The 27,236-nt window shown below is 43.5% G+C and overlaps 2 protein-coding genes across 2 annotated transcripts in view; both read left to right on the top strand.

Moving 5' to 3' along the window:
- LOC311226206 (uncharacterized protein) overlaps nt 1–4,985 on the top strand; it is a gene marked incomplete at its 3' end in the record, with an annotated part of 57,479 nt that extends 52,494 nt beyond the window's left edge. The window contains exon 5 of the mRNA XM_084311581.1: nt 4,872–4,985. Coding sequence (XP_084167707.1) covers nt 4,872–4,985 — 114 coding nt within the window. The remainder of the gene's footprint in view (nt 1–4,871) is intronic.
- Nucleotides 4,986–26,595: 21,610 nt separating this feature from the next.
- Nucleotides 26,596–27,236, top strand: part of LOC311226195 (uncharacterized protein) — a gene marked incomplete at both ends in the record, with an annotated part of 33,859 nt that continues 33,218 nt past the window's right edge. Inside the window, one exon of the mRNA XM_084311570.1 lies at nt 26,596–26,820. Within this exon, the coding sequence (XP_084167696.1) occupies nt 26,596–26,820 (225 nt within the window). The remainder of the gene's footprint in view (nt 26,821–27,236) is intronic.

The raw sequence follows: 27,236 nt of genomic DNA, 5'->3' as shown, positions 1-27,236 counted from the left end.
CGTACTGAATAAACCACAAATGTACCTCTAATACCAGTATTAGTCTGACCACACCCCTCATCAGCTTACCTTCATAAGCAGGTGTGTGGTCACCTGCTCTCCTCCTTCTCGCTTTCACCACAAGGAAGAAGTGCCTCGGTAGATCCCCACACTTGACACCATGATGGAAGAAAGGTTTAGGAGCAGCTTTGGGAAACAAGGATACGTTGACATCATATCTTTATTTTCTCTCTCACTATTTTCGAGAAAATACGGCGATATTGTCTTCGTACTGGAGTGTCTGGAAGATGATGATCATTCTAAAAACCCTCCACCGGTTTTCGTATTGGGAGCACGCCGCTGCATGCTTCTCAACTGCAGTTCCGTGCTGTGTTTGTTGGGGTGAAACCTGTCAGGCCACAGCTGAACTGTCGGACATGCCGCTGTTGTGAGAAGCGGTGCGTTCCAGGTTGGGTGAGTAGTGTTTGCTGGCGGGCTCCACTTGTCTGTTAGTGCTATGGGGGCTACTTGACAAAGTTTATGGAAACCGGCCCCAGGCTAGGGTCCTTTGTTCAGCCACCTAGGCGACAGAAGGCCTTGGTCTGGAGACCATTATAGTTTTAACTAGTGGGCCGCGACCATTGACACTGGTGATCCCTGTGTGTTCTGGACGAGTGGATTCTCTCTGTCACCGTGTTAAGGCCCCATCTTTCATATCCAAATGAGAGTATTCCTTCACGAGGGGATATGTGCATGTAATGTGCGATAGCGGCAGATTCATGTTCAAAGTCAGCTACACAGGCCAGTTGGTACTGTGCTGATTCCGTCGGATGTGGTAAAGTCACCGTTGTGAAGCGGTGTTGACATCTTGTTTTCTCTTTTCTCTTAAAAAGTGAGGAGAGGTTCAGAACGGCGGCCTGTCTGGGTGAGTGTTATGTCATTGTTTACATGTTCATAGCTTACGGTTAGCCAGTCAGCTGTTAACTGCTGCGTTAGCCTGCTGGATCGCTGCATGGCCTGCTTAGGGCCTACCATTAGCCAGTCAGCTGTTAGCTGCGGGGCTAGCATGTCGTGGTCGCTAGGTAACGTTAGCTTGCTGCTATGGCCATGGCCTGGCGCGGGGTAGCTTAGCTTCTCGCGCGCCGCCGTGAGCTCGCTTCTGATCGCGTGCGTCGTTAGATCGGCGTCTCGCGAGCAGAAGCAATAGCACCCGAACGGTTGGAGCAGCCGTTAGCTTGATGCTATTCTGTTGAACGTGCTTTGATTTTAACATGTTTTACACTCTTGACCACGACGTCATCCTTGACAGGGGATGTTCGTCGACCCTGCCCTGAGCCTGGACGGGGATTGCGTCAACAAAGAGGACTGTAGCGACTGGTTGGAGCGGCGACGCTGCCCGGATCGAACAACACAGGACGGCTGTGTTCTACGGTGTCTTGTGACTGCACTTCGCTGATCTGCGTTCCGGGTAGGAACGGGGTTGACCAGACCTCATAACACGTCTTCTGGTTTTACTTTGCTAAATGTATTGTGAATAACGGTGTTTTTCCCAAAACGTGTGTTGCTACAATGCATTTAGGATACGTTGCGGGTTATGTGTGAGCTGTTTTTGTCACTGGCAGTTAGCTTCTCCGTGCAAACGGGATGTAATGATCTGGTTGTTGTGTGAGTAACACGGCCGTGTACTCACAACTAAGGTAACTAACCTATGAAGCTATGCTTGGTGACAAGTGAGTAAAAGAATGTTCTTTCTCAGACTGTAATGACAATGAACAGTGTGTTCACACATTAACAGGTTTTCCTGTTTTAACTGGCCGTATTGAGGGTAAAATAGGAGGATTGTGTTTTTCCCCCCCGGTTCCCTGGGGACTTTATCACCTCCTATCAGACATGTTGTGCATTAATTGTGTCTTTTGTGTGGTAGGGATACGATGTAACTCTTAGCTTGATTGCTGAGGTTGTGCTAAATCTGCTGGAGAAACTTATTTCCTAAAGGGAAATTGGTTTGGTTGCTGTCATGTGTGCTTAGCAAGGCCTGTGGTCGATACTAATCAAGAATGATGTATTCTCTCATTGTGAAAAAAACGGCGTTCCTCTGTTGAGTGTTTTTGCCATTTTTTGTAGGTGATGATGGGTTGTGTGTGTCATGTGACCTACAACTGGGTTGTACTGGCCACAGAAGCACATGTGTATGTTGGACCGGGGTTCTTAGAGCCCTCTCTATTCTGTGTTTTTCCTTAGTAAAAATCAGATAGCAGGTTAGCTCATGCGCTGTGTGGAGCTGTGAAACGCTTCATAGAGCTGACTATGACTGTGTCATATTCTCTTTTTGTCGTTACGTCGTATCATGGGTGTGGGGTCGTAAAGGGGTGAACTGGTAACCTTTCCTCTCCCCATTGTTCTGTCGGTCAGGGGTACACCCCCTGTCCTTCAAGGTTCCCGTCACGTGGCGGTTCGGCACGTTACGGGGGGGGGGGGGGGGGGGGAGGGAGTTCCTGGTCCCACGGCCTGGTATATTGGGCGTGTGCACCGCAGGAATTCCCCCGCCATAGAGTACGTCACCGGGTTACGTGAGGGGTTATAGGAACAACCACCGCATTGGGTAACACCGAGGTGGTTGATTCCCTGGTGTGTTGGAGCAGTGTCAACTCCCGGGTTCACCGTTTGAGGGTGCCCCTGCACGTTCATGACGTCTGCCAATCGTGTCAGCCTTCTCTGCCTCGACCCCTCTGGGTGGGGGTTTTTAAATGGAGGCTTGGTCATGCAACACCGCCAGCTTACGCTCCTTCCGCCGGGGCGGCTGTGTTCAGCTGTCCCCTCTGGCGCCTGTCTCGTCCGCAGTCTCCAGGCTAGGGTTAACAGCCTGTTGCCTGGTTTTTCCCCGGTGCGCTGCCTGCTTCCGTTGGTTAACCTTTTTTGTGTGCTTACGGCCATGCTGACTGTCTGTTCTGCAGGGTTAGTGTGCCAGGCGGTGTACTGTTGGGGGGACGGGGCCCGCTCGGCTTACGGCCATACCGACCTGAACACGCCCGATCTCGTCCGATCTCGGAAGCTAAGCAGGTTCTGGCCTGGTTAGTACTTGGATACCGCCTGGGATTACCAGGTGCAGTAACTGGGGGGCCTTTGTCCGAATACGCTGGCGATGTGGGGGGCGGGGCACTACGTGCCCACCTGGTGGGGTCTTGATGCTGGCATCATGGACTTCTCCGGGCCCCCATTCCAGGGAGTCCAGTCCTTTTGGTGGGTCTGGGTCTTCCTTCGCGCTCCGCTGCTACGGCCTTGCCACGGGGTTGGGTTTGCCCTTGACCCCGTGATTCTGGGGGCAGTAACGAGGTTGTTCCTCCGTTCGTTCCCGGGTGGCATGCGGGTTGTGCGTGTGTGTAGTCGTGGGGTCAAGCCACGGTCTGCTCACCCTGTGCATTAAGTTGCTTGAGTGCCTCTTCGCACGGTCGGGTCCGTCGCCTTCCCGTGAAGCCTCTAATAGGGGGGATACCCTCCATTAGGGGGGGTCGGGGGGGCTCGGCCCTCCCTGTTCTGATGGTTTTGGGGGGCTGTCAGCGGGGTGTATTTGTCAGCCAGCGGCTCCGCTTGGCCTCCCTTTGTGCAGTAGTGATGCCAAGCAGAGCCCCTAATGAAACAGAACGTTAGGTTATGACTATAACCAAGTTCTGTTAATTAGGGGTGACGCTTGGCATCAGACGGCCGCTGCAGCCCTTGACCTCACCTTGTGGTGAAAGCTTGGGAAGGAGGAGAGCAGGTGACCACACACCTGCTTATGAAGGTAAGCTGATGAGGGGTGTGGTCAGACTAATACTGGTATTAGAGGTACATTTGTGGTTTATTCAGTACGCGTGCACGTACGCGAGATAGTGCAGTAGTGATGCCAAGCGTCACCCCTAATTAACAGAACTTGGTTATAGTCATAACCTAACGATCTATAATATACCTGTTTTCCTATTAGAGATATGCTTCTATCTGTTAAAGATGCAGCAAATCAAGTCACTTTGCTTTGATTTCTAGCATGTTACACATTTCTTGGTATTGGATTTTAGTATTGATAAGATAAGATATTCCTTTATTGACCCCCTTGGGGAAATTCTGCGATACAATACCCTATTTTAGCCTGGTATCCGACGATATCTGATACTTCGGTATTTGTGCAGCCCTAGTTTAATGAATTTGGCGATGCAAATGGGCCCAAGTGAAAGTAACCATATTTCTTTGTACTGTACAGTACATGCAGGTATTGTATGGTTTGATGAGCCTGTTCCATGCTGAGGCACTATGATGATGAAAACGCTGATTTACGTTTCATATAGTTCCATATTGTAAAACACATCTAGTGCCCGGCATTGCATCCGTGTTAATGTATTGCGGCCAGTTCTCAACCTTTTTCACGTCAAGAACCCCCAAATCGATAGTCCAGGGACCTCCATTTGATTATAATCTGTCTCGGGTCCCTCTTATCTTAGAAGACTTTGCTTGTTAGATGTGATTAAGCTCAGAGTTCCATAACTGGCTATACTGTAGGAGATAATGAAACTAGTAGTGGAGAAAGTGAAACTTATGTTCACAATAGTCTCCAGTGTATTGTATATATCGGGCTAACTTCTACTCAATGAAATTATAGTGAAATTAAACTGTTCCCCATTATTCTGGAGACCCTGTGGAACCCTGAACCCCTTGTTGAGAACCACTAATGTGATCACATCCATTTCCCCACACCCTACAGTAACGTGTTTCATCATCATCCAGAGTCGTGCGTCGATGTATTTCGTCATCCCATCGGCAGCGTAGTTCTTGTATGATCAGGAGGACTGCCATCATTTTCTGGTGGGTTTTATTAGTTCTTCATTTTAATGAAGCGTCTTGTGTGACGTCACCGTCCTCAGGTTCAGGTGGTTGAGCTGAAGGTGACGTGGATCACTAAGAGTTACTCTCCTAAAGGCTCGGACAGCGTCTGCCCTCCTGCCTCCACCATTGCGCAGGAAAACCTCTGCAGGTAGTTTATACGTTTATTTGCATCCCCATTCTTCCTGGGGTCCATAACACGTAAAATACAGTTACAGACTGTATACACTCGCAAACATTCGCATGGCATACAGACAAATTAAAACAACAATACATACTCCTAATCAAATTCCTAATACAATACAACAATACATACTCCTATTCAATTCATAATACAATACAACAATATACTCCTAATCAATTCATAATACAATACAGCATAATATACAATTTAGCTTTGTCATACATTATCTATGTTTATATCAACCAATTATTCAATCTTCTAATAATATATCCTTATCAGACACATGCATTTTCATTTACATATACAATTATCCCCATCTCCTTATCAGACACATACATTTTCATTTACCTACACACTATTAGGGAATGTATAATGAATTTAGCATTCCTTTATTCACATCGGCGGATATCTAATAGCGTAAAACAGAAAATAAGCATTCCAGTTTGCCCGGGCAGTGGGCACCCTTGTTGGTGCCACAATACTGCTCTTGATTGTGCCCACTGATATTTACAATTTATTTCACAGTGGCGATGCAATAGGGAGGTGTAGTGGTTACGTCATTGTTGTTTCCGGCCGGTCCACCTCGCTTGAAATTGCAATGTATTTCCAATGGACACATTTCTAAATTGTCTCATTTAAAACAAATAAAGCATGAACATTGGCATGGTGTACCTTTCTGTGTGTATTCATCCACAATCTATAGCTCAACATGAAACAATTAGCAATTCATCGTAAAATAATTATGTATAATATAATTCTATTTCAACCAAAAATGCAATAAACAATCATGTTAGTGATAGAAGGGACAATTTTTGTGCAAAAATGGAAAGCTTGCCAATGTTCATGAGGCAGAATTATTACTATAATAATAGCCGATAATACATTTTCCCAATGATAAATCCCTATACAGGTGGACCACGCGGGAAACTAAAGTGACGTCAGACTACACCTCCCTATAGAGAGTCATGTTACATCATTTTCAGCCAACAGGCATTACTTCCTAGTAAAGGGGTGGCAACATGGCACAGGCCCACTGTAAAGACCTGTCCATAGTCTCAGGAAGGACTATGCAGTTGGTAGTAGATCAAACCCACTTTGCATGCAGTGTTACAGTGTTAGTCATACAGTCTTCAATGAGTTTGTTTTCCCCTCTACATGATGTTTTAACAAATCCGTAACAATAACTTAACACAATCTGTCCCATTTCCCCTATTCTAGATTGTATTCTAAATGTTTGTCTTGCATTGCCTTCTATGGGATTTTCTTGTGCACTATTATTGAATTTCATCTGAATTGGTGGTGCTCAACTGAGTTAACCCTTTCAGTGCCAATCACGTGTTAACGCGTTTCTGGGTCGTTTTTCCGATTGTAATACCCTATTCAATGTCAGGGAGCTGTATGTTGCCTGTAAAAGGCATACTGTGACTCCGAAGGTGCAGTACCGGCCGCATCCTACCAGGCGGCGGTATCGAGCACCCTTTGATACCTTGTGTCTTGGGCTGTGCGTCGATTATATGGGTCCGGCTCGCCTGAATACTTTCGACAACAAATGTTTGTTTCCGCGTCTCTGATTGGCCACATGTGACATGTGCGCCAATCGTGGGACCGCAAGTTTCTACACTGGTTAAGCTTAGGCTCTCTTTCGAAGTTGGTTAAGGTTAGAGTTTGTCTTAGAGCATGGCGATAGAACGCCTGCCCTGATTCCAAACTCTAACCTTAACCAACTGCGAAAGAGTCGCCTAAGCATAACCAGTGATAAACTAGGCGTTAGGTAGTTTGCAGGCTGTTAGACCCGGAAATAGGCGCAGAACTTGCTGTCCCACGATTGGGGCACATGTCACATGACCTGGCCAATCGGAGCGCAAAACTTGCATGTGGAAACAAACATTTGTTGTCGAAAGTATACACGCGTCCGGCTCGGCTCTTTTTCTCCAGTCAAGACGAGCTGTTATAACGCTCGGATTGAGAAGAATCAAATACTCCCGATCGGTGTTGTGGGATGGATTATGTTGGCGACACGAAGATGATTAGATTAGATTTTTATATCTATGTTGTGTATGTCATAAATGTCATGATTAGATTAGATTAGATTTTTATATCTACCTGTGGCCATTTTGCATCCCTCCTAGTATGCATTCAGTTTAATTTAGGGATGATACCATTTCTTCACTGCCCATACATATTCCGAGTACTAAACGTTCAGTGTATACTGTATAGTATATCGTCTATATAATCTGTTTGGTTGGGGTCATTGGACAAAAATGATTGATCTATAATATACCTGTTTTCCTATTAGAGATATGCTTCTATCTGTTAAAGATGCAGCAAATCAAGTCACTTTGCTTTGATTTCTAGCATGTTACACATTTCTTGGTATTGGATTTTAGTATTGATAAGATAAAATATTCCTTTATTGACCCCCTTGGGGAAATTCTGCCTTACGATACCCTATTTTAGCCTGGTGTAGCAACCTGAAAATATGCCTATTATTCAGATGTGCTGACTTGCCTTTTATCTCCCCTTTGTGCACCAAGACATTCTAATTAGTTTCCATTAATATTCCCTCGAACAATGACGCAGGCTCCTCCTTGTTCTACTCGCTGGAATATGGATTATGAACAGTATCGCTGGACCATATTCACTCACTCAGCCTCCCTGTGTGGCTAGTTGGCGACCAGCAGGGGGCGGTGGCAGGCAGAGAGCGTACCAGAGAGCCGGGGGAGCAAATAAATGGAGGCGGAAGAGGGGAGACGAGTCCTCTTCTGCTTGGGATGTTGCTGTGAACGGTCGCAGCTGCAACGGGAGGTGCTTTGGAATAGCCCCGTTAAAGAACCCCCAGAGAGCCCCGCCGGAGCGAGCAACGGGTTATCATAGGAGTATCCGTGATAGTGCGTGAGTAAGAGAGACTAAGCCACAGGACTGACGTCCATAGTTCTCGGGTTACAGTAGCAGTGTGACGGTATAATTAGCGTGCGGCTAACGGCTATATCGACTCCAGTGCAACCCTAGCGCGAGGCGCTGAAGACGACCGGTGGTATAGTCAACCACGTTGCGCCACAGTATAATCGTGTAGCAGGTGGGCTGTTTGGCACCCAGAGGGTAGCTTCAGTGTGAGTGAGGGCAAGCTTATGAATGCGCGCCGTCGAGTCTGCTCCGGCTGTCTACAACCGTTCTGCACCGGCTGACTTCAGGCCCACACGGGAGATCGTCCCGACCGGCAGAGGTCACCAACCCCCAGCACACGCTCTCAGCTCACTACTGCCCCTGCTCCAGCCCCGCTTGCTAGCACCTGCGACGAGAGCGTTCAACGCCATCTTGCCACCCGGACGGTGGTGGTGCGGCGCGGCTGCCATGTTGGTTGAGTACAATTGAGCATCTACGCTCCGGAGCTATTACACAGTACACAGTGTGGTGCAGCCTGCGGGCGAAGCTAACGTTGCTAACCACAGTTCTAGGGGTACCCCATTAACAATACATGCCGGCATTAGCATAGGACTTTGTTAGGTATTGGTGGGCCCACATTTTTGGTTTCCTTTTAAGTGTGATAACGTGTTTGTTCTTTAATAATATTTTCCCATCTAATTAACCCTTTCCCTGTGGGGAGGTTACAGACCTGGTGCATTATAAATAAAGCCTAGAGAGGTATTATTCTTGCCGTATAATTAAAGCCTGTCAGAGGTATTATACAGGGTGCTGACCCAGACGTGGGTGATGAGTCAAACACATTGAGGTATATTATCCCTGATACTAACCCAGAGGTGGGTGTATAATATACGTGTTTATGAGGTATTGAGTTACGAACGGAACTATAGTGGGATTTCAGTCCGTTTGATCACTCTCATTAAATCATTGTAATTAACCAGTACAATTAGCATTAAAGAATTAGATGGGAGTTCTGTGTGCGTGTCCATTCATGAGCCGTTTAACAACTCTTTTGGTGTGGGTAACGTTAATACAATTAACCCCTTCCTACCCAACTCTCCCCTTTTCATTGTAAGGTTTCTAGTGGTCATCAAGGGAGGGTACTGCTTGCGGGAGGGACGAATCTATTTAGGCATATCAGTCACTAGGTGTGGGAGGGCCCAAGGAGGTAATCAGGGAAGTGAGAGCGAGTTGGGGAGTACTGCTGACCGCCCCGGAGAGGCTAGGAGGACCAGAGTACCAAACCAGGTTGGTAAATCCCGGGCCCCATTCACTCCCACTACCGGGTCCCAGGTTGACGCTCCAGGCCCAAAGACGAGGGTGCAGTCAGACGGAGCTCTACTGTGTCCAGCTACCTTGTGACTGCCAGCAACCGTTCCCACGAAGCAGGGATAATCCACCCTGCTACACTGGTATCCGACCGATATCTGATACTTCGGTATTTGTGCAGCCCTAGTTTAATGAATTTGGCGATGCAAATGGGCCCAAGTGAAAGTAACCATATTTCTTTGTACTGTACAGTACATGCAGGTATGGTATGGTTTGATGAGCCTGTTCCATACTGAGGCACTATGATTGTTGTGAAGGGCCAGATTAAAGCTGAGAATCTACATTTATTGTTTTATATACCTTGTATATTATTTATGTATACACGGTATATCCCTTTAAGCCTGCGTTTGAATCATAGTAATATTCGCTTTCCTTATTGGATAACGCTATCAGCGCCAGACCGCAAGCCCCCAAAGTCAGGTTCAAAGGCGAGTCCTTGTCGCAACATTCGAGTCCATGTCGCAACATGCCCGGAGACAGCGCATTGATTCGAGACGAGAACTGAGGTTCGGCACTAGATAGCCACTTAAGTATATATACGGCGGCAGGTGCGAACAGTAGCTGTTCATCAAGTTCGGTAACAGTGAAGTGAGAAGCAGTGCGTCTAACAGAGCGTTGAGAACCACGTGCGAAGTGAATAGTAAAAGTGTCAGATTTAATGCAGTAACGTCAAGTTCGACTTAGCTTAATGTGAAGTAAAGAGTCGTTAATTATTGTGTATCGTGCCAACAGCAGTTCGTTCGTGTGCAGCATTACCCAGCAGTTCGTTCGTTTAGCTAGTGGACCTTAGCCAGTGCGCGTGGACTAAATACATTGGTGCCAGCACACGAGGAGGCCTAGTCGGAGAACCTACTGGACATGTGCACATTGGAACCGACGGCGGCGATTGCAGAACCAGTATTGGTTGGATTATATTGATTGTGGAACGTACCCTTGGAGAAGAGCATCGTTAATCTCCACTGTCGTTTGGATTTAACCACCTTGAGGATCTACATTCGGGCTGGCCTCATGGACCGAGGCTAGCTGGCTATCATCATTGCTATCGTGCAATTGGATTACAGTTATTGCTTTTGATGCTGAGCTTTGGATTACAAGGACTGGCTTCTGTACGTGAATCCCCTTCTTCTTCAATTGATCAGACTGAGTATCCGAACATTCCTCTCTCCTCCAGAGCTTACAACTCTGGGAGGAACCCATTGTCTCCAGCGGTACCAGCGTTTCCCCCATATAATTGCCATCCTACGCCAGGCGGCGTTAGCCTAGTACCCCATCGTAGGAATTATTCTATTCCCATTGACTTATGCTACTGACTGACTTATGCATATTCTTCGCCATACAAGCGCAACCCTAATTCTCATATCTGTAACATTTACTGCATAATAATAAATACCCTCGAATGATATTTCTTTGTCAGTGCCGTGTTATTATGAGTGTCTGCCATATATTAGATGTACTGTCTGGCCAGTAATTAAAGTACATAACTAGCAGTGGTTTAATCTATCACAATCTTTAATACAGTCAGGGTTTTGTAACCCCTCAGTTACAATGATGATGAAAAAGCTGATTTACGTTTCATATAGTTCCATATTGTAAAACACATCTAGTGCCCGGCATTGCATCTGTGTTAATGTATTGCGGCCAGTTCTCAACCTTTTTCACGTCAAGAACCCACAAATCGATAGTCCAGGGACCGCCATTTGATTAGAATCTGTCTCTCACAGAACTTGCTGTCCCACGATTGGCGCACATGTCACATGACCTGGCCAATCAGAGCGCAAAACTTGCACGTGGAAACAAACATTTGTTGTCGAAAGTATAACGCTCGGATTGAGAAGAATCAAATACTCCCGATCGGTGTTGTGGGATGGATTATGTTGGCGACACGAAGATGATTAGATTAGATTTTTATATCTATGTTGTGTATGTCATAAATGTCATGATTAGATTAGATTAGATTATATCTGTATATCTGTATGTTGTGTATGTCATAAATGTCATTATGAATTGAAAATGGGGGACCCTGATGTAAACAAGACGAAGTCTTTCTCTGGTTTAACAATTGTGTGTATTGAGCTGTAGGCTACTGTACTGTACCCATTCTGCAATCTGTTAATTAAAATGTTCAATCAATCAATCAATCAATCCTTTCTACATGCTGCAGCAAAGCCATGAGTACATGCAAATATGTACATGCTTACAGTTCAAAAGGTGCGGGCACCCAAGTGGCGACCCATGTAACGCGCTGCGTCACGAAGCGGCCGACCCGGGTTCGATTCCCAGACCCGGCGGCGTGAACACTTAAGGCAACTAACTTGTGCTTCCGCGTTTCTCTGATTGGCCAGCGCTGTCCTTCGTGAATACCAGCCGCTCTACGCTCGTTCCCTACGCCGGAGAAATTTTTAGAAAAACACAAAGCCGCCATCTTTAATGTCTCGCATAGGTAATATTAATACCGCGGCATTATGCATTCGTAATCCCCCCTACATAATAACCACGCAGGTTAATCAGCAAAGGTTAATAATAATAACTTAAATTATACATTCGTCACTCAGTTTTAACATTGATGCACTTAGCTCAACTCGTTCGTCAGCTGGCTGTGGAGCCTATGGTCACAAGTTCAAATCACTTCAATTTTTTTTTAATTTATTTTACGTTTAATTAATTTATCATCTCTCTATATAAACATAACTAGCTATTCATATCGTTGTAATGTAGTTAATCAATCAATCATGTAACCTACTGTACCTGTGCTTTTACTGTACCTCTGCTTTGGCCTACAGCACAGCAGGTAATGTAGTTAATCAATCAATCATGTAACCTACTGTACCTCTGCTTTGGCTGGCCTACAGCACAGCAGGTAATAAAATGCATAAAATTCACACGACCCGGCGTCCTTTGCCGAATGTCTTCCCCCCGCTCTGTCTGCCGTTCTTCCTCTCTCTCTCTCTACCAGACTGCCCGGTAGAACAAACAAATAAAAAATCTACCAAAAACATAAAAAAAAAAAAAAAGGTGCAATGAAAAATACATGTTTAAGATATTGCTCACCATCATTGTCAACGAGACTTTCGACTGTTGAGCTCAGCTGTAGGCCTACTGTACTGTACCCATTCTGCAATCTGTTAATAAAATTTTCAATCAATCAATCAAAACCGCAAGGTGGCATGACGCGTGTAGCTTTATGCCAAGCAAGCAGTGCAAACATTTATCGTAGTGGCATGCAGTAATGCGCCTTTCATTTTCCGCCGCCCAGCGCCCAGGTCGCGCGGAAATAGGCTGTCTATTGCCATTCTCTTTGACAAACTCTAACCTTAACCAGCTCCTTAACAACGCCTAAACTTAACCGTTCTAACCTTAACCAACTCCGAAACCATGCCTAACCTTAACCATAGAAATTATATTGCCATTCTCTTTGACAAACTCTAACCTTAACCAGCTCCTTAACAGCGCCTAAACTTAACCGTTCTAACCTTAACCAACTCCGAAACAATGCCTAACCTTAACCTTAACCTTAACAATGCCTAACCTTAACCGGCGAAATAACCTTAACCGGCGAAATAATACACGTTAAAAAAAAATCACGTTAAAAAATATTTTCGATGGGATTCGAACTCGCCAGCAAACAAGCCATAGGATCCACAGCCATGTGTCCTTGCCAATTGAGCTATTGGTAGATACTGAATAAGGGGCGGTGACTTATATATATTGAGCTCCGCTCAAGGCGGGATCTCATGCGCATGCGCGGGCACCTCGCGCGAGCACGCCGGCGCACGCACGCACCTGAGCGAGCACGCCGCCGCCGGTGCACGCACGGTAGCATTTGTCTGAAAAGAAGGGCGCTTTACCGCACTAGCGTGCGGTGACGAATGCGGAAGCATTTTTGCACTGCTTGCTTGGCATTAACGTACAGGCTAGCAGCGTACGTAATTTTTTCCCGTAGCCTATGTGTGCGAAGACGCTCTCTGATTGGCTAGCCGCGTACAGCGAAGACCCTCTCTGATTGGTTTAGCGCCGAAGGGTCTCTTCCGCCTAACCCTAAACTTAACCTTTTTTTTTTTTAAAGATTTTTTTTTTAGCGTTTATCGCTTTTCCTGGTCAGACATGACCGACAGATGCAGTGAGGGTGAAACGGGAGAGAGAGCAGGGGAAGACATTCGGCAAATAACGGCGGGTCCGGGAATCGAACTCAGGTCGGCCGATCCGCAACGCAGCGCGGTACATGGTGTGCTACTGGAGCGCCCCGTAACCTTAACCCTAACCCTAACCTTAACCCTAACTCTAAGCATAACCCACTTCGAAAGAGGGCCAAAGCACTTTGAAGCAGAGAATATGTACAAGGCGGAAGAGACCCTTCGCCGCTAAACCAATCGGAGAGGGTCTTCGCTGTACGCGGCTAGCCAATCAGAGAGCGTCTTCGCACACATAGGCTACGGGAAAAAATCACGCATTTAGCATGACTGGTGGAAAAACTTAGAAAACGACGGTGGGTCATGCGCATGCGCAGGACCGCTGGCAGCGCTGCTCGGTCGTCACTAGTATCTATAATCGGCAGAACAGCGGCGCGTCTTCCTGGATTACTCCACAGTCCACAAACGCTTTGTGTTTATAGTGTAAAGATTATCTGTAGCAGAACTCTACTGGACCAAGACTTCACATCTGGATCAAAACGTTCTTCCCGAGAAAACAGACATCAGACACCACAACAGCTGTAAGTACAGTTATGTTTACATTGTTTTCCTCTCTTGTCGCTCCTTCCTTGTTGCAGCAGCGGCTCGAAAGGAGCCTTGAAGTTGTACAATCCCAGTTTAATTAAAAACAAATGCCAAATGCTTTACATTTGTAGTCATTTAGCATCTCCATGGTCAACTAACTGCTAGCATCTGCAGCGACATAATTATCTTCACACAATAACATTACATTTCTCCTGATACCGGACGCTACCCCTGTTAGCGCTATCATAGCTGTAGTTTCACGTTTTATTTTGTATTAGTCACATACAAGGTACACGTACATTACAGTGAAATGCTTGGTTATGCCTGGCCCCCCTGAGATTGTGCTTCACACAGTAAAAAAAAAGTTAAAATGAACAAAATCAAGCACAATTTCGACGGAGCCCACATGGCGGCGAGACAGTGCGGCGCCATCTTGTCGTAAAGGAGAATAGAGAATAGTAGTTCGGTCAAGTACCTCAATTCCGTGACTATTCTCTGCCTAAGCTGTTTTGATGATTGATTTGACTCCTTTTATAAAATATTTAGCCCCCGTGTCCCTCCCAATAATCCCGGCATTTTGCCAGATGGCCAAATCCAAAATGCCTGCTGCCGGCCGCCATCTTGAACATTTTACTTTTGAACCAGAGCACATGAATGAATGAATGAAAACTTTATTTAACAGATTGCAGAATGGGTACAATACAGTACGGCTCAATACATACAATTGTTAGGGGGATGCAGACCTGAGAAAGAAGTTTGTCTTGTTTCCATCAGGGTCCCCCATTTTCAATTCATATAACATAGAATCATGTAAGGCAGGGGTCCCCAACCTTTTTTGAACCAAGATCTACTTTTTAATTTACCACCTAGCCGAGAGCTACCAGCCAAAATTGTATATTGTAAGCCGTCATTTGAGCCTGAGGCTTTATAAAAGCAGCATAATGAACACAAATCTGTCAGTGCCGAGTCCGACCTCATCTTAAATTGTTGTAGTGTAGTGTTTTTTTTTTTTTTTTTTAATCTAATTTTATTAATCGAGATCTACTTGAAACCAGCCCGCGATCGACTGGTTGGGCACCACTGATGTAAGGCAGACACTCTGCCTTTATGCTTCTGCAACATCGACGCGCAGCCTATGAAACATTGTACCCCGGATGTAGCTAGGTTCCCTACTAGATGAAACTTCCCTTCTCAACCAACCCATTAGATAACAAGCAGAATACGAAGCATCATAAATACTTCCGGAAATACTTCGATACTCGATATATTGCGATTCCCCCCCCCCCTTTTCTGCAAAGTAAAACTGTCGACATGTTTTATCTAATAAAATAAAGTTCAGTCTGTTCATCTCACTTCAATCATTTGTATTGCAGAACATGGTATTTTCTCAAGCAGACAGATGTAAACACTGTAGGGCTGACCCTTATTAGTCGACTAATCGGTCGAAAGGAGCCGTAGTCGACTAGCCAACCTCTTAGTCAAATACATGTTTTTTTTAAATTTTTTATCATTCTTTCCAAAAGAAAAGAGGCCTAGAAGCGTGGCTAATGGCACGCATACCACAGGCTAACTGCCTACGAAAACGGGCACAGAGGCACTGAAAGAGTATTTCACCCATCTAATGAACACACTAGACTAGACAAATATCAAGATGTATCCATCAGTGGACCATGCATGCTTTTGCAGAGGACAAGAAGCCTTCAGTCGACTCCTTCAGACCGACGTCACATCCACCATCTGCTTATGTACACTGCTTGCACTGTAACGTTACGCACGTCTGCTATACCGATTAGCTAACGTTAGCTAATAACGTTAATGGAAGGAGTAAGCCAGCCGCTAAAAAGAAAACCCACTGCGGTGTTCTCAGACGAAAATAGACAATACTACTGCTACATCTATACATTTATGACATACCAGATTTACAAATACAGTATTGTTTGTGATCCAATAAGAGTCTAAAAAAGAGAGTATATACATTTGACGAAGAAACTGTACATTGGAGGAGGTTGGGTAGGTTGGGGTGGGGGTGGGGGGGTAACTGTACAACATTGGATTATCGACGAAACCAAAACAAGTAGGCTCCCTTAAAACGCTAACGCTATTAAAAAAAAACAATGGAGGTTAAAATAAGAATATGACTGGGCGGTTAGGTGGCGTAGCGGAGATTGCGTTCGTCACCAACCCCGGAGCTGTGAGCTGTGAGTTCGAATCCAGCTCACAGCTCCGGGGTTGTCACCAGCTTGGCTGGCCGTTCACACTAATACAATTGGCAGTAATTGAGGGTTTGAGAAGCTGGCGGGGTGGGTCCGGGTCGTTGTAAACAGCGACTCCTACAGTTCGGTCGGGGCGCCTGCTAAGCGCGGATGGGACCTGAGTGGGATAGTGTGATCCTTCCACACGCTACGCCCTCTAGGAGAATATCCGCGCTGCCAGGTGAAAAGAAGCGGTTGATTGGCTGGACGTGTGTCGGAGGAAGCACGTGATAGCCTCCACTCTCCCAGATGATCTGACTGTGGGGGGTAAGTGCGCAGCGACCAGGAAGGGGATTGGGAATTGGCATAACGACTAACATTGGGATGGGAGAAAAATCGGAGGAAAATGGAGGGGAAAAAAGATAAAAAAAAAAAAATAAGAATATGACTTGGCCTGAAAAAAAGTTCAGTCAGGAGATTTCTTTTTGCTTTAATCCCTGCTATAATATGTACATCATACCGTGGCGTAAAGCCTCTCAATTCTTATTAAAAAAAAGTCCCGGATATACATAAACATTAATTGGCATAGATCTCTATAAACGGCCCAACACATTGATCACTTTAGGCACACCCTGAAACCAGTAACATCACAAATATGAAGCGGTAATTGCCCATAAAAATAATAAACCTTTCATGGGGTTATTTACAATAATATTAATTCATTTTATTTCTAAAGCACTTTTCTTTGTGAAACAAAGGTATGCAGAGTTTCTTGTACTCCTGATTAATGCAATGGTGTGTGTTGTGATTATCTCATTCAAGGAGCACTACAAGCGCACACACACACACATTGTTGTTTTTGTTCTATTAGTGATTTACACACTCGGTTGGTTCATTACAAAAGATACAAACCTGAAAACAAAAGCACTTAAATGTTAAATAAAAGGACCACATTAATGAGGCAGGAGGAACATATTATTTTGCTCTATAATGGTAAAATTGTTATTGCCCCTAAAAAATATTCTGTGCCCCTACATATTGAGGAGTCCGGGAGTAGGTCCGGAAAAGTGACTATAGCTCGGCCAAGAAAGTGCTGATCAACTTGGGATTGGTCGCTCCGTGTTCAGGAGATTCAGGCGTATAAAAGTCTATTGAATCATGTCTCCAGCCCCCCCACAGCAGTAGCTACAACCACTTAATGTCAAGGCTCTCATACACATTCATTCATTTTCTCCCCCCGCTCTCTCTCCCATGATTTCAGAATACCGGAAGTGTTGCGGTGGTCTATATCTAGGGATGTCCCGATCAGCGTTTCCGTTAGCCGGTAATTACCGGTATTTGACCGGCAAAATCTGTTGAAGTCCGACATATTTAATCTCTCCGGTCATAGTGTCCGGTGAAAATAGTTCCCTCTGGGCACAGTTTGATTATTTGAATTGTATTTGGATGGGCTGGAGTTGGGTGGCCTATGCGATGAACGAAACAATCATTGCGTTTGTTGTCGTTGCTTCGCTCAGCGAGAGCTTGCTGCTGGATTTGCGGAAGGCATGCAGCTGCAGACCCACAGAACCCACCAGCTTTGCTGGCACAGTGCGGTCCCCAGACCTGGAAAGCTGCTCTGCGGGTCTGCAGCTGGATGCTTCTTGCAAACTAACTGCGGCCGGCTCGCGCTGATAACAGCTTTCATTGTTGGACCGGCTGCTTGGTGGAGCAACGATGAAACGAATGTAATGAATCGTTCGTCGCATGGGCTATTTAATTTTGGCCTGTTTTGGTACGGTTCGGGTGGTCAAGTTGTGCTTGGAGAGAGTTGTTTTCACCGGACATTATGACCAGCACCAAGTCGTTGGGAGGTGGAGATATACATCACGCAAACCCACGATAATGTTGCCGTCTCTCTCTGCAAAATGTCTCAGTTCTTCGCTTGATATAATTAATACAAATGTCCAATATAACGGAATTCGTTAGCTCATAAAAATGTGATTATAACAGACTGCTGTTTAGTGTCGGACCGACTGCCCACATACGCGGTCTATTTTATTTCAAGTCAGCAGCAGCACGGAGTATCGAGGGACTTATTTTATTTGGAATATATTAATGACTGTATACGCAAAAGTAGCCTAGTAATAATATTATAAATCTACATGCCTTGAGGATGACATTCTTTATATAGCCTGCCTATCAATTGTTTTAAAGCTCAATAAACTATGACCGGAATTACTCTCATTTGTCCGGTAGATTGAAATCTTGCAGGTCACGGAGACCGGCAACAATTTTTTCTAACGGAAACCCTGGTCCCGATCCGATCACGTGATCGGGGTCGGCGTCGATCACATGCTTTTCAGAGGATCGGGGATCGGGAAAAAATAATAATAAAAATCGGCAGTCAAAAAAAGAAATTTTATTCAACAAACATGACCATGTCCACGTCTTAAACTCATACGGAGGCCTTAGTTTTGGTTTTAAATTACATATAATATATCATCATTAATGTATTTATTGTCACACAGAGCAGAATAATTGTCCACAACAAACACATTCCCCTTTAATTTTCACCGTTGCAACAAACACCCCTTTAATTTACACGCTACACGCTCGACCACATCACAACAACAGTACAACACGTCGCTCCCGAAACACGGTTAATAGCCACTGACTTGAGCAGCTAGACTTAATGTCAGAGGTTTGGAACTAAGCATTTTAAAATAGAAAGTCAAGCCAGTTGCAATGTTTGCAAGGACAGGCTGGAGGCGAAGTTTTCAGACTAACTTTTCACCTGGAGGTTAACGTGACTGAGGATTATCGTCGGCGTTTCAGACCAGAATGGACCATTACGTAAGTCGAACACTGAATGTATACTAATGTGCAAACATATATTGAAACTTTTAATATTTCTCATATGAAGCAGAAGCACATTTCTCAGGGTGAATGTAATAACAAAAGCCTCCGCTCTTGCGCCCCGGACTATAGGCAACAGATGGGCTTGTCTCGCTCTGCCAGTTTCTGACAAAAATGCGTCAAAATTGATTACTAATGTGAAAGATCGGATCGGAAACGATCGGATCGATAGATATTTAAAATCACATGATCGGATCGGAAGCAAAAAAAGGCGATCGGGACATCCCTATCTATATCACTTCCTGATCAGTCACGTGGTACCGGCGGAGCGTGAGTCTTCGAACGTCTTCCTGCATTTACTCCATAAACGCTTTGTGTGTTTACAGTGTAAAGATTCTCTGTAGCAGAACTCTACTGGACCAAGACTTCACATCTGGATCAAAACGTTCTTCCTGAGAAAACAGACATGGACACCACAACATCTGTAAGTACTAGGGAATCGGGATGTGCATCTCCATCACTGAGGCGAATGCGATGCGCATCTCGATACGTTGCCTACGATACATTAACGATAGATTTGAAGCACCGGGTGATGCGATACGATTCACCCCTGTTGAGATACAGTTAACTGTTCGATACGATTTAATTCAACATAATGCGATTCGGGGCGATACAATGCGATTCAACACGATGCAAAATAATGATACAATTTTATGGTATGACAGAGGATTTGGTTGTATTCCTTATATGCAGCTTATAATATTATAAAAAATTAAATAATCTACTGTAGGGGCGAACCACATAGCGCACTCAGCCGCGACACGGCCAACCCGGGTTCGACTCCCGAACCCGTCGTTATTTGCCGAATGTCTTCCCCCCACTCTGTCTCCCATTCCTCCTCTGTCTCTCTCTACTGGACTGCCCAGTAGCAATAAAGCGATAAAACGCCAAATAAAAAATCTTAAAAAAAAATCTACTGTAAGACAATTTATATAAAAACTCTTAGGTGCCTAAGACTTTTGCACAGTACTGTGTTTTCTATCCACTTTAGCTAAAAACACACGCACACAATTTATACACACTACTGTGAGACAATAATAATCACACACAAAGGGATAATGGCTTATAGCAGACTTAATGATTTTATAATATTTCAGATAATGAAATTAAAAGTTGATCAACTATCCAGTTAGTATTTATATTGTAACGTTTGGCCATTTTAAATCATTGAACGGAGAGAGCGAGACGTAGTTGACCACACCATGATGGAATTTTGTCAACACAGTTGGAACCTGGAGGAAGCGATATAAAGAAACGAATTGCCAATAAATGTGAAGTTATCTTTGAACCTCTGTTGTCAAGCCTTGTCAATATACCCCCCCCCCCCCATTTCCTCACTAATGGAACTGGTGTTGCGGAGTCACGTTAGTTAGTTAGATAGTTTAGCGTTAGCTGAGTGGCTAACAGTTGGTCAATTCAATTCATGTTTCATCGACTTCCACTGTTTGTTGATAACTGTGACGCAGCTCTTGCCTTCCGTAGTAGCGAAGCAAAGATAGTCTCTGCTGCTGAGTGCTGACCGAAGTGGATGAGAGGAAATTATATGAATGAATCGGTTTTGACCGATGCAAAGACGCTACAACAGATGCATTGCGAGTTCAACCTGAATTGTAGCCGATGTGCACTTTTTCCACCGGTGCACTCGCATCTTGAACGTTTATGCCGGTGCACCGATGCATATCTGTGAATATTAACATCACTAGTAAGTACTGTAGGATATATCGATAGTAGGAAATGAGTCAAATGACTTACTCACTCTGTTGGTCCAGTTAATAACAAGGTTTATTAGCCAGATAGATCAAATATATACAAGGTAGTTAGAGAGAATGGCTGAGGCTTCCGCCCAGGTAATCAGCTGAAATTGCCCAGGTAGAGAAGAGTGAATCTTGTGAGGAGGGGGTCTTTATAGTGTGAAGGGGGAGGGGGGGATCCAGGAGAGGGGACAAAGGAGAAGGGATGTCTTTACATGAAAGTTGGGGGCTCCTCACTAGGGCTGGGCGATATGACGATATTATATAAATATCGGGTACAGTTCATTAACGATACACTTTTTAAACGTATCGTGGATATCGTGATGTTTTGCCCAAGAGGATTGTGTCGCGTCAATCTGGTCCACACGTTGAAACTTTTGATCAGCGCCGCCCCACACACACACTACTGCATCAAAGTTACTACTTATGATAACAAAGGCATTCGTTTTGTGGCATTAACGTTATATAGTTACATGTTCAATAACATCAGCGTATTTACATAGCAACGTCCGAGGTCGACCTAGATATAGCAAGCATTAGTCGTTCATATCTCAGCCCGTGCTGACTCAGTTGTGCCCATTCTGCGGTCTGTTAATAAAGTTTTCAATCAGACAGATGTATGGAAAGGCTTTTATTATAACATCCGTTGCAGTAAAATCATGCCTCCAGTCGTTTAGTCTTCCTGCGGAGCTAAAAGCTAAGCGTCGGCCGCAGGGAGCTATTGTTGTTGTCATTGAGCTCTCCAATGGCGGAAGTAAAAAATTAATACGCGCTTGCCGATTGGTGCTAAGAACAGCAGGGCGGGTGCAGCGGTGTGACGTAATTGGCAGACTCGACTGTCAATCAAAATGATTCTGTTTGCCGTCTGAATGAATGAAAACGTTATTAACAGATTGCAGCATGGGTACAATACAGTACAGCTCAATACAACAACAGTGGACTGGAGGATGCAGACCAGAGAAAGACTTTCGTCTTGTTTACATCAGGGTCCCCCATTTTCAATTCATCATATTTCATATCTAAATCATATAATATCTCATTGCTAAATATATGCAATATATAATCTAATAATCCAATAATCTAAATCTAATATATAATATAAAAATGCTAAATGCATGGGTATTTTATTTTGTCTTTAATGTTAGCTTGCAAACTCAAATACTGTCTTGGTAAGCCTCATAATGAATTGTTTGGGGAAAAAAAGAAAAACATTGTGATGCGTATCGTGTATCGCCGAAAGGTCAGAAAATATCGTGATATCATATTTAGGCCATATCGCCCAGCCCTACTCCTCACAATATATTATTCCACAGTTAGTCCCTTTCTCATAATGTGGGTGAGACCAATATATATAATATACCAGGATTATTACGAACAAGTAAAATAATGAAAAGTGAATAGAAATGGTAAAATTGAAAGAATGAGATTGCTGTAACCCATTGGTTATCAGATAATGAATGAATAGAAAACAAATAAAATAATGAAAAATGGCCAATGTAACCTATTGGTTTACCGGATTAATGAAAAGTCTAGGGCTGTCTTAAATACTTCGAAGCTTCGAAGCTTCGTTCGATGGCACAAGCTTCGAACATTAAAAAAAAATCGAAGTTTAAAATAAAATAAAAAAAAATATATGATTTTTTTTTCAAAAATTTTTTTTTTCAATTATTTTTTTTTACTTCGATTTGTGTGTGTGTGTGTGAACTACCCATCCCAGTTAGGACAGCCGAATCCCGTCCAATCTTTCGCCGTCGACTAAAGACTCACTTCTTCAACCATTATCTGAAATGATAAAAAAAAAAAAAAAAAATCTAACCGTGACTAACCTTACTGTCATGCACTTGTCCTAATAAACTAACCTACACTGTAACACGCAACACTTTGATGAACATTGTTACTCAGCTGATAGAGTTGTACCCTTCTTGCTGTCTTGTCGTACAGAACTTGTAAGTCTCTTTGGATAAAAGCGTCAGCTAAATGACTAAATGTAAGTGTGTGTGTGTGTGCGCGCGCCTTGTAGAATTCCACACATAAGAAAGAAAGATACTGGGATGAATAAACAAAATAGGAAATAAAATGTAGAAATGCATGCAATACATAAATAAATATGAATCTCCATATATGAAATATAACATTTAGATAAGGTGCTACTGAGATGTTTTGGTGAGTTCTTTGTTTTTTTGTGGAAGTTGCCCTTCTTAAAAATGCATGAACATTCACTGATAATTGGTCTGTAGTGGAGTCTACAAGGTCTACATTGCCGGACCATGTAGAATCCGGACCTTGTAGACTGACATAATTCTGTGCATAGTTTAGTCTACACAGGCCATATTTCAAATAATCAAAATCTTACTTCATTCATCTTAAACATTCTTGATTTGGGGGATTGGTAGTTCCCATGAAATCTGAAGTTGTTCAAACGACAACAGCGATCCTTGAATTAAATCACACAGCCGAGTGAAACCTTGTTGGATGCGTCACAGTCACGAAAGGGGCTACTTAATTAATTAATCCAACCCACTTTATTTATAGAGCACATTTAAAAACAACAACGTTTACGAAAGTGCTGTACAAGTCCCACAACATAAGATAATAATAAAAAAATAAAAAAAACATTAATTTATTTATTTTTTTTTTCTCGAAGCTTCGAATTAAAATCGAAGCTCGGCCCCGAAGCTTCGATTGCCAAAAAAAGCTTCGAAGGTCAGCCCTAGAAAAGTCTATTCAAATCCTTAATCTGATGGTTGAAATAAAAGCTTAAAATAGAAATATTTACATACATGATTTGTCATATGACTTGATTGATTGGATTAAGGTCAGTGTGTTATTTTGATATCGGATGTGTGGGAATAGATATCACCCTTTTCTTTTATTTAATAATGGTATGATTTAACCACTCAAATACCTATATCAATGAGTGGTCCTCAACTCTATCAAACAACATAATCATTAGAAACTATAGTTGTGCCCATATCTTGGCCTGGCACTTACCTCCACGTCATGTCATATTCAGAATCATGGTCACGCATACAAGTACTGTGGTACATAAAAACTAAATATCAACCTAAAAAAATTTAAACATTGTCTCTGTGATCAGACACTACGTGTTAATTGCCAATAGAGTAGGACTAGTGTTCCCAGACATTTGTCCAGAAGATGTATTCACAGAAAAGGTTGGAGGTTGGCATGTGCCTTCATAATAAATATGTCTATACCGAACAACTGTGACCTCATTCTTCTTCTAAATTCATGCTATATTATGTTATTATGTTATTTGATACTATCTTGTCTAGCACAGTCTCTGGAGCGTAACAGTAAGAAGCATTTTGTATGAAAGTATTCTGTACTTCTGTATGACAACTATTAAAGAACTTAAAGAACTTGAACTTGAACTTGGCCGATACCGATATTTGTGGCAACAATTTTTTTTTAATATTTATTTTTATGAAACTACTGTATATTTGTGTTACAAATTGTGCTCACCGATATGAACATAGGCCTCTTTACTTACTTAAAAAAAGGAAACATCAAGAAATAGCACTATCTCTCTCCCAGTATGTTCTGCAGGGCTGCAGCTAGATACTAGTTCTCCCAGTATGGTCTACCGGTTGGGCTGCAGCTGGATACTATTGTCTCAACCAGAGTCTCAACCAATGAATTTTTGATTGTCGATTCTGCCAATTACGTCACACACCACTTGCACCCGCCTCTGCTGTTACCACCAATCGGCAAGCGCGTATACAGGGCTGTACGTTAACTTTTTTTGCACATAGCACTGGTGCTACAGAGGTTGATGGTTTTGTAGCACAGGCCAAAATCTTGTAGCACAAGTATAAAACGTGTTATATTTGTAATAGTCACAAATGTGTCTATTGTATTTGTGTTATTTAGTTGCAGTGCCATGTTTGGCTGTCATTTTCATGCTGACAAGTTGACGTCACACAGCCAGACACGTTACGTGTAAGGAATTATGGGATTTGGTGTTGGGTGTATGGACTCTACTAGGGGTGGGAATCACAAGTTTCATCACGATACGATATAGATTCTTTGGACAACAATACGATATTTGCTGATATATGCCACGATATGAGACGATATCATTCATAACATAAGCCCATTTAACACAATCGGTAACATTTAGATCAACTCAAAAAAGGCAACGGAAATATCATTTGACATTTTTATTTTTGACCTCTTCCAGACTTTTAAAGGAAAAACAACCTATTGTTTTTAATACACATAGACCTCCTGTTCACTGTAAAGTGCCACGTTTTGATATATTGAGCTTTAAACTTTAAGTTAAATGTTTTGGAACTCACAACACGCAACCGTTTTATGTTGCATGATCATGAATACATTTATTTTGTATTGTATTTTTTATGTTTAAATATCAACATTATCTGTCCACCCTCAGTACATTTACTATCAATATAATATACTCGTCTGACTTCATCTGATCTTTCCAAACGCACACACACACACACACAGAGAAGGGAGAATGTCTGCCCCCTCCTCCTCACTACTGTTCTCTCTATATGGCTATGAACAGCTTGTTGTTAGCTCATGCTAATGTAACGTTCATTTCGGACTTTATGACGCGAGGATTGCAAAGCATGTTATATGCATTTGACCCGTTGCCGAATAAAACAGCAGGGATTTGTTTTGGGTCGCGACAACACTATCCACTAGTTCTGTTTCAATGTCCGCGTTCCAAACGCTGCTAAAATAAAATAAGTCCCGAGTCGAGACTCCATGCTGCTTCCAACGAATCCCAATAGCATGCAGCCGCAGAGCCAGGGGCGCTTTTAGGTCCGGTCACAGGCCCGCTCAACAGCGCCCCCCACCCAACGGCTGAATTGCCAATGGCTGAATTGGAGTATTGCACTGTGCAATACTCTAATTCAGCCATTGGCAATTCAATTCAATGACTTTCGAGATGGAGGTAATAATAGAAACAGGGTGGTAGTTGCCTGGGTCAAATTTTCTGCCCTTTTTGTGCAAGGGGGTTACTCTCGCAATTTTGAAGTCTTTGGGTACGTGTCCCTGTTTTATGGAGAGGTTTATTATGTGTGTGATGACTGGGGTTTGTTTGTTTGTTTGTTTGTTTGTTTATTATTTATGCTTCTCGTAAATCTAGCAGCAAGCTCGCGCTGACACACCGTTGTCATTATTAGACAGACCTGCTTGTTGAAGCAACGATGAATCAAATGTAATGATTGTTTCGTTCATCGCATAGGCTATTTAATTTTAGCCTATTTTAATACAATTCAAATAATCAAATTGTGCTTAGATGGATTTATTTTCACCGGACATTATGACCGGAGAGATTAAATATGTCGGACTTCAACAGATTTTGCCGGTCAAAAACTGGTAATTACCGGCTAACGGAAACCCTGATCTGTACATCCCCTACCTACTCGTACTAGTTACGCTGCTGGCTAGTACGACTTACTACCATAGTGTCTTTGTCTTTATACCTGTATTACTGTACATATTAATACTACAACTCTGTACATACATCTGATTAGCACTATTACTCACTAGTACTCGTTTATATATTTTATACCCAGTTTAAACACCTGTATATTGTATATTACTATTGCACTTTACTGTTACATTTGCACTCTGGTTGGATGCCAGACTTCTTTTTGTTGTACTACTTGTGCTGTATGATGACAATACATTTGAATCTAATCTAATCAATGTGACAAACAAAAGTGATTTAACTTTGGGGTTCCTGATTTCAGAGGCAGGTTTAGTTAATTGTCGTATCATCGATGTCCTCCCTCCTTCAGGGCACCGGCTCGGCTGTGATCGACATGGAGAACATGGACGACACCTCAGGCTCCAGCTTCAAGGACATGGGGGAGATGCACCAGCGCATGAAGGAGGAGGAGGTCTCCGAGGAGGCCGCGGCAACTGAGGAGGAGAGCGGGGATGACGGCGAGTTTCTCGGCATGAAGGGGATCAAAGGTCAACTGGGCAGACAGGTGGCTGACGAGGTATGTAGCAGTGTTGCTTCCTCAAGTACTCCACAGTGGGGTGTAGCAGTGTTGCTTCTTCAAGTACTCCACACAGGGCTGTACAGTGCTACGAGGGCGTCGCATATTGCTTCTAAAAAAGATTCTGTGCCCCTAAATTTTTCATAAAAGCTTAGCGTACAGCCCTGGCACTGATACTTTGTGCTGTTAGTTAGTAGAAAATATTTGCGGCCACCCTTTAGGGCTGGGCGATATGGCCTCTATATGATATCGCGATATTTTTTGGCCATATCACGATACACGATATATATCGCTATATTTTGACATTTCCTCTAAAGCAGTGGTTCTCAACTGGTCTAGCCTCGGGACCCAACATTTTCCTTAGTCATTAAGTCGCGACCCAAAATTTTGAACCACTGATTTATGTAAAAAAAAAA

This window comes from Notolepis coatsorum (genome assembly GCF_963971535.1).
Source record: "Notolepis coatsorum genome assembly, chromosome: 1".
NCBI lineage: Eukaryota > Metazoa > Chordata > Actinopteri > Aulopiformes > Paralepididae > Notolepis > Notolepis coatsorum.
The sequence above is the reverse complement of the archived record's forward strand: the minus strand, read 5'-3'. Positions and strand labels throughout refer to the sequence as shown.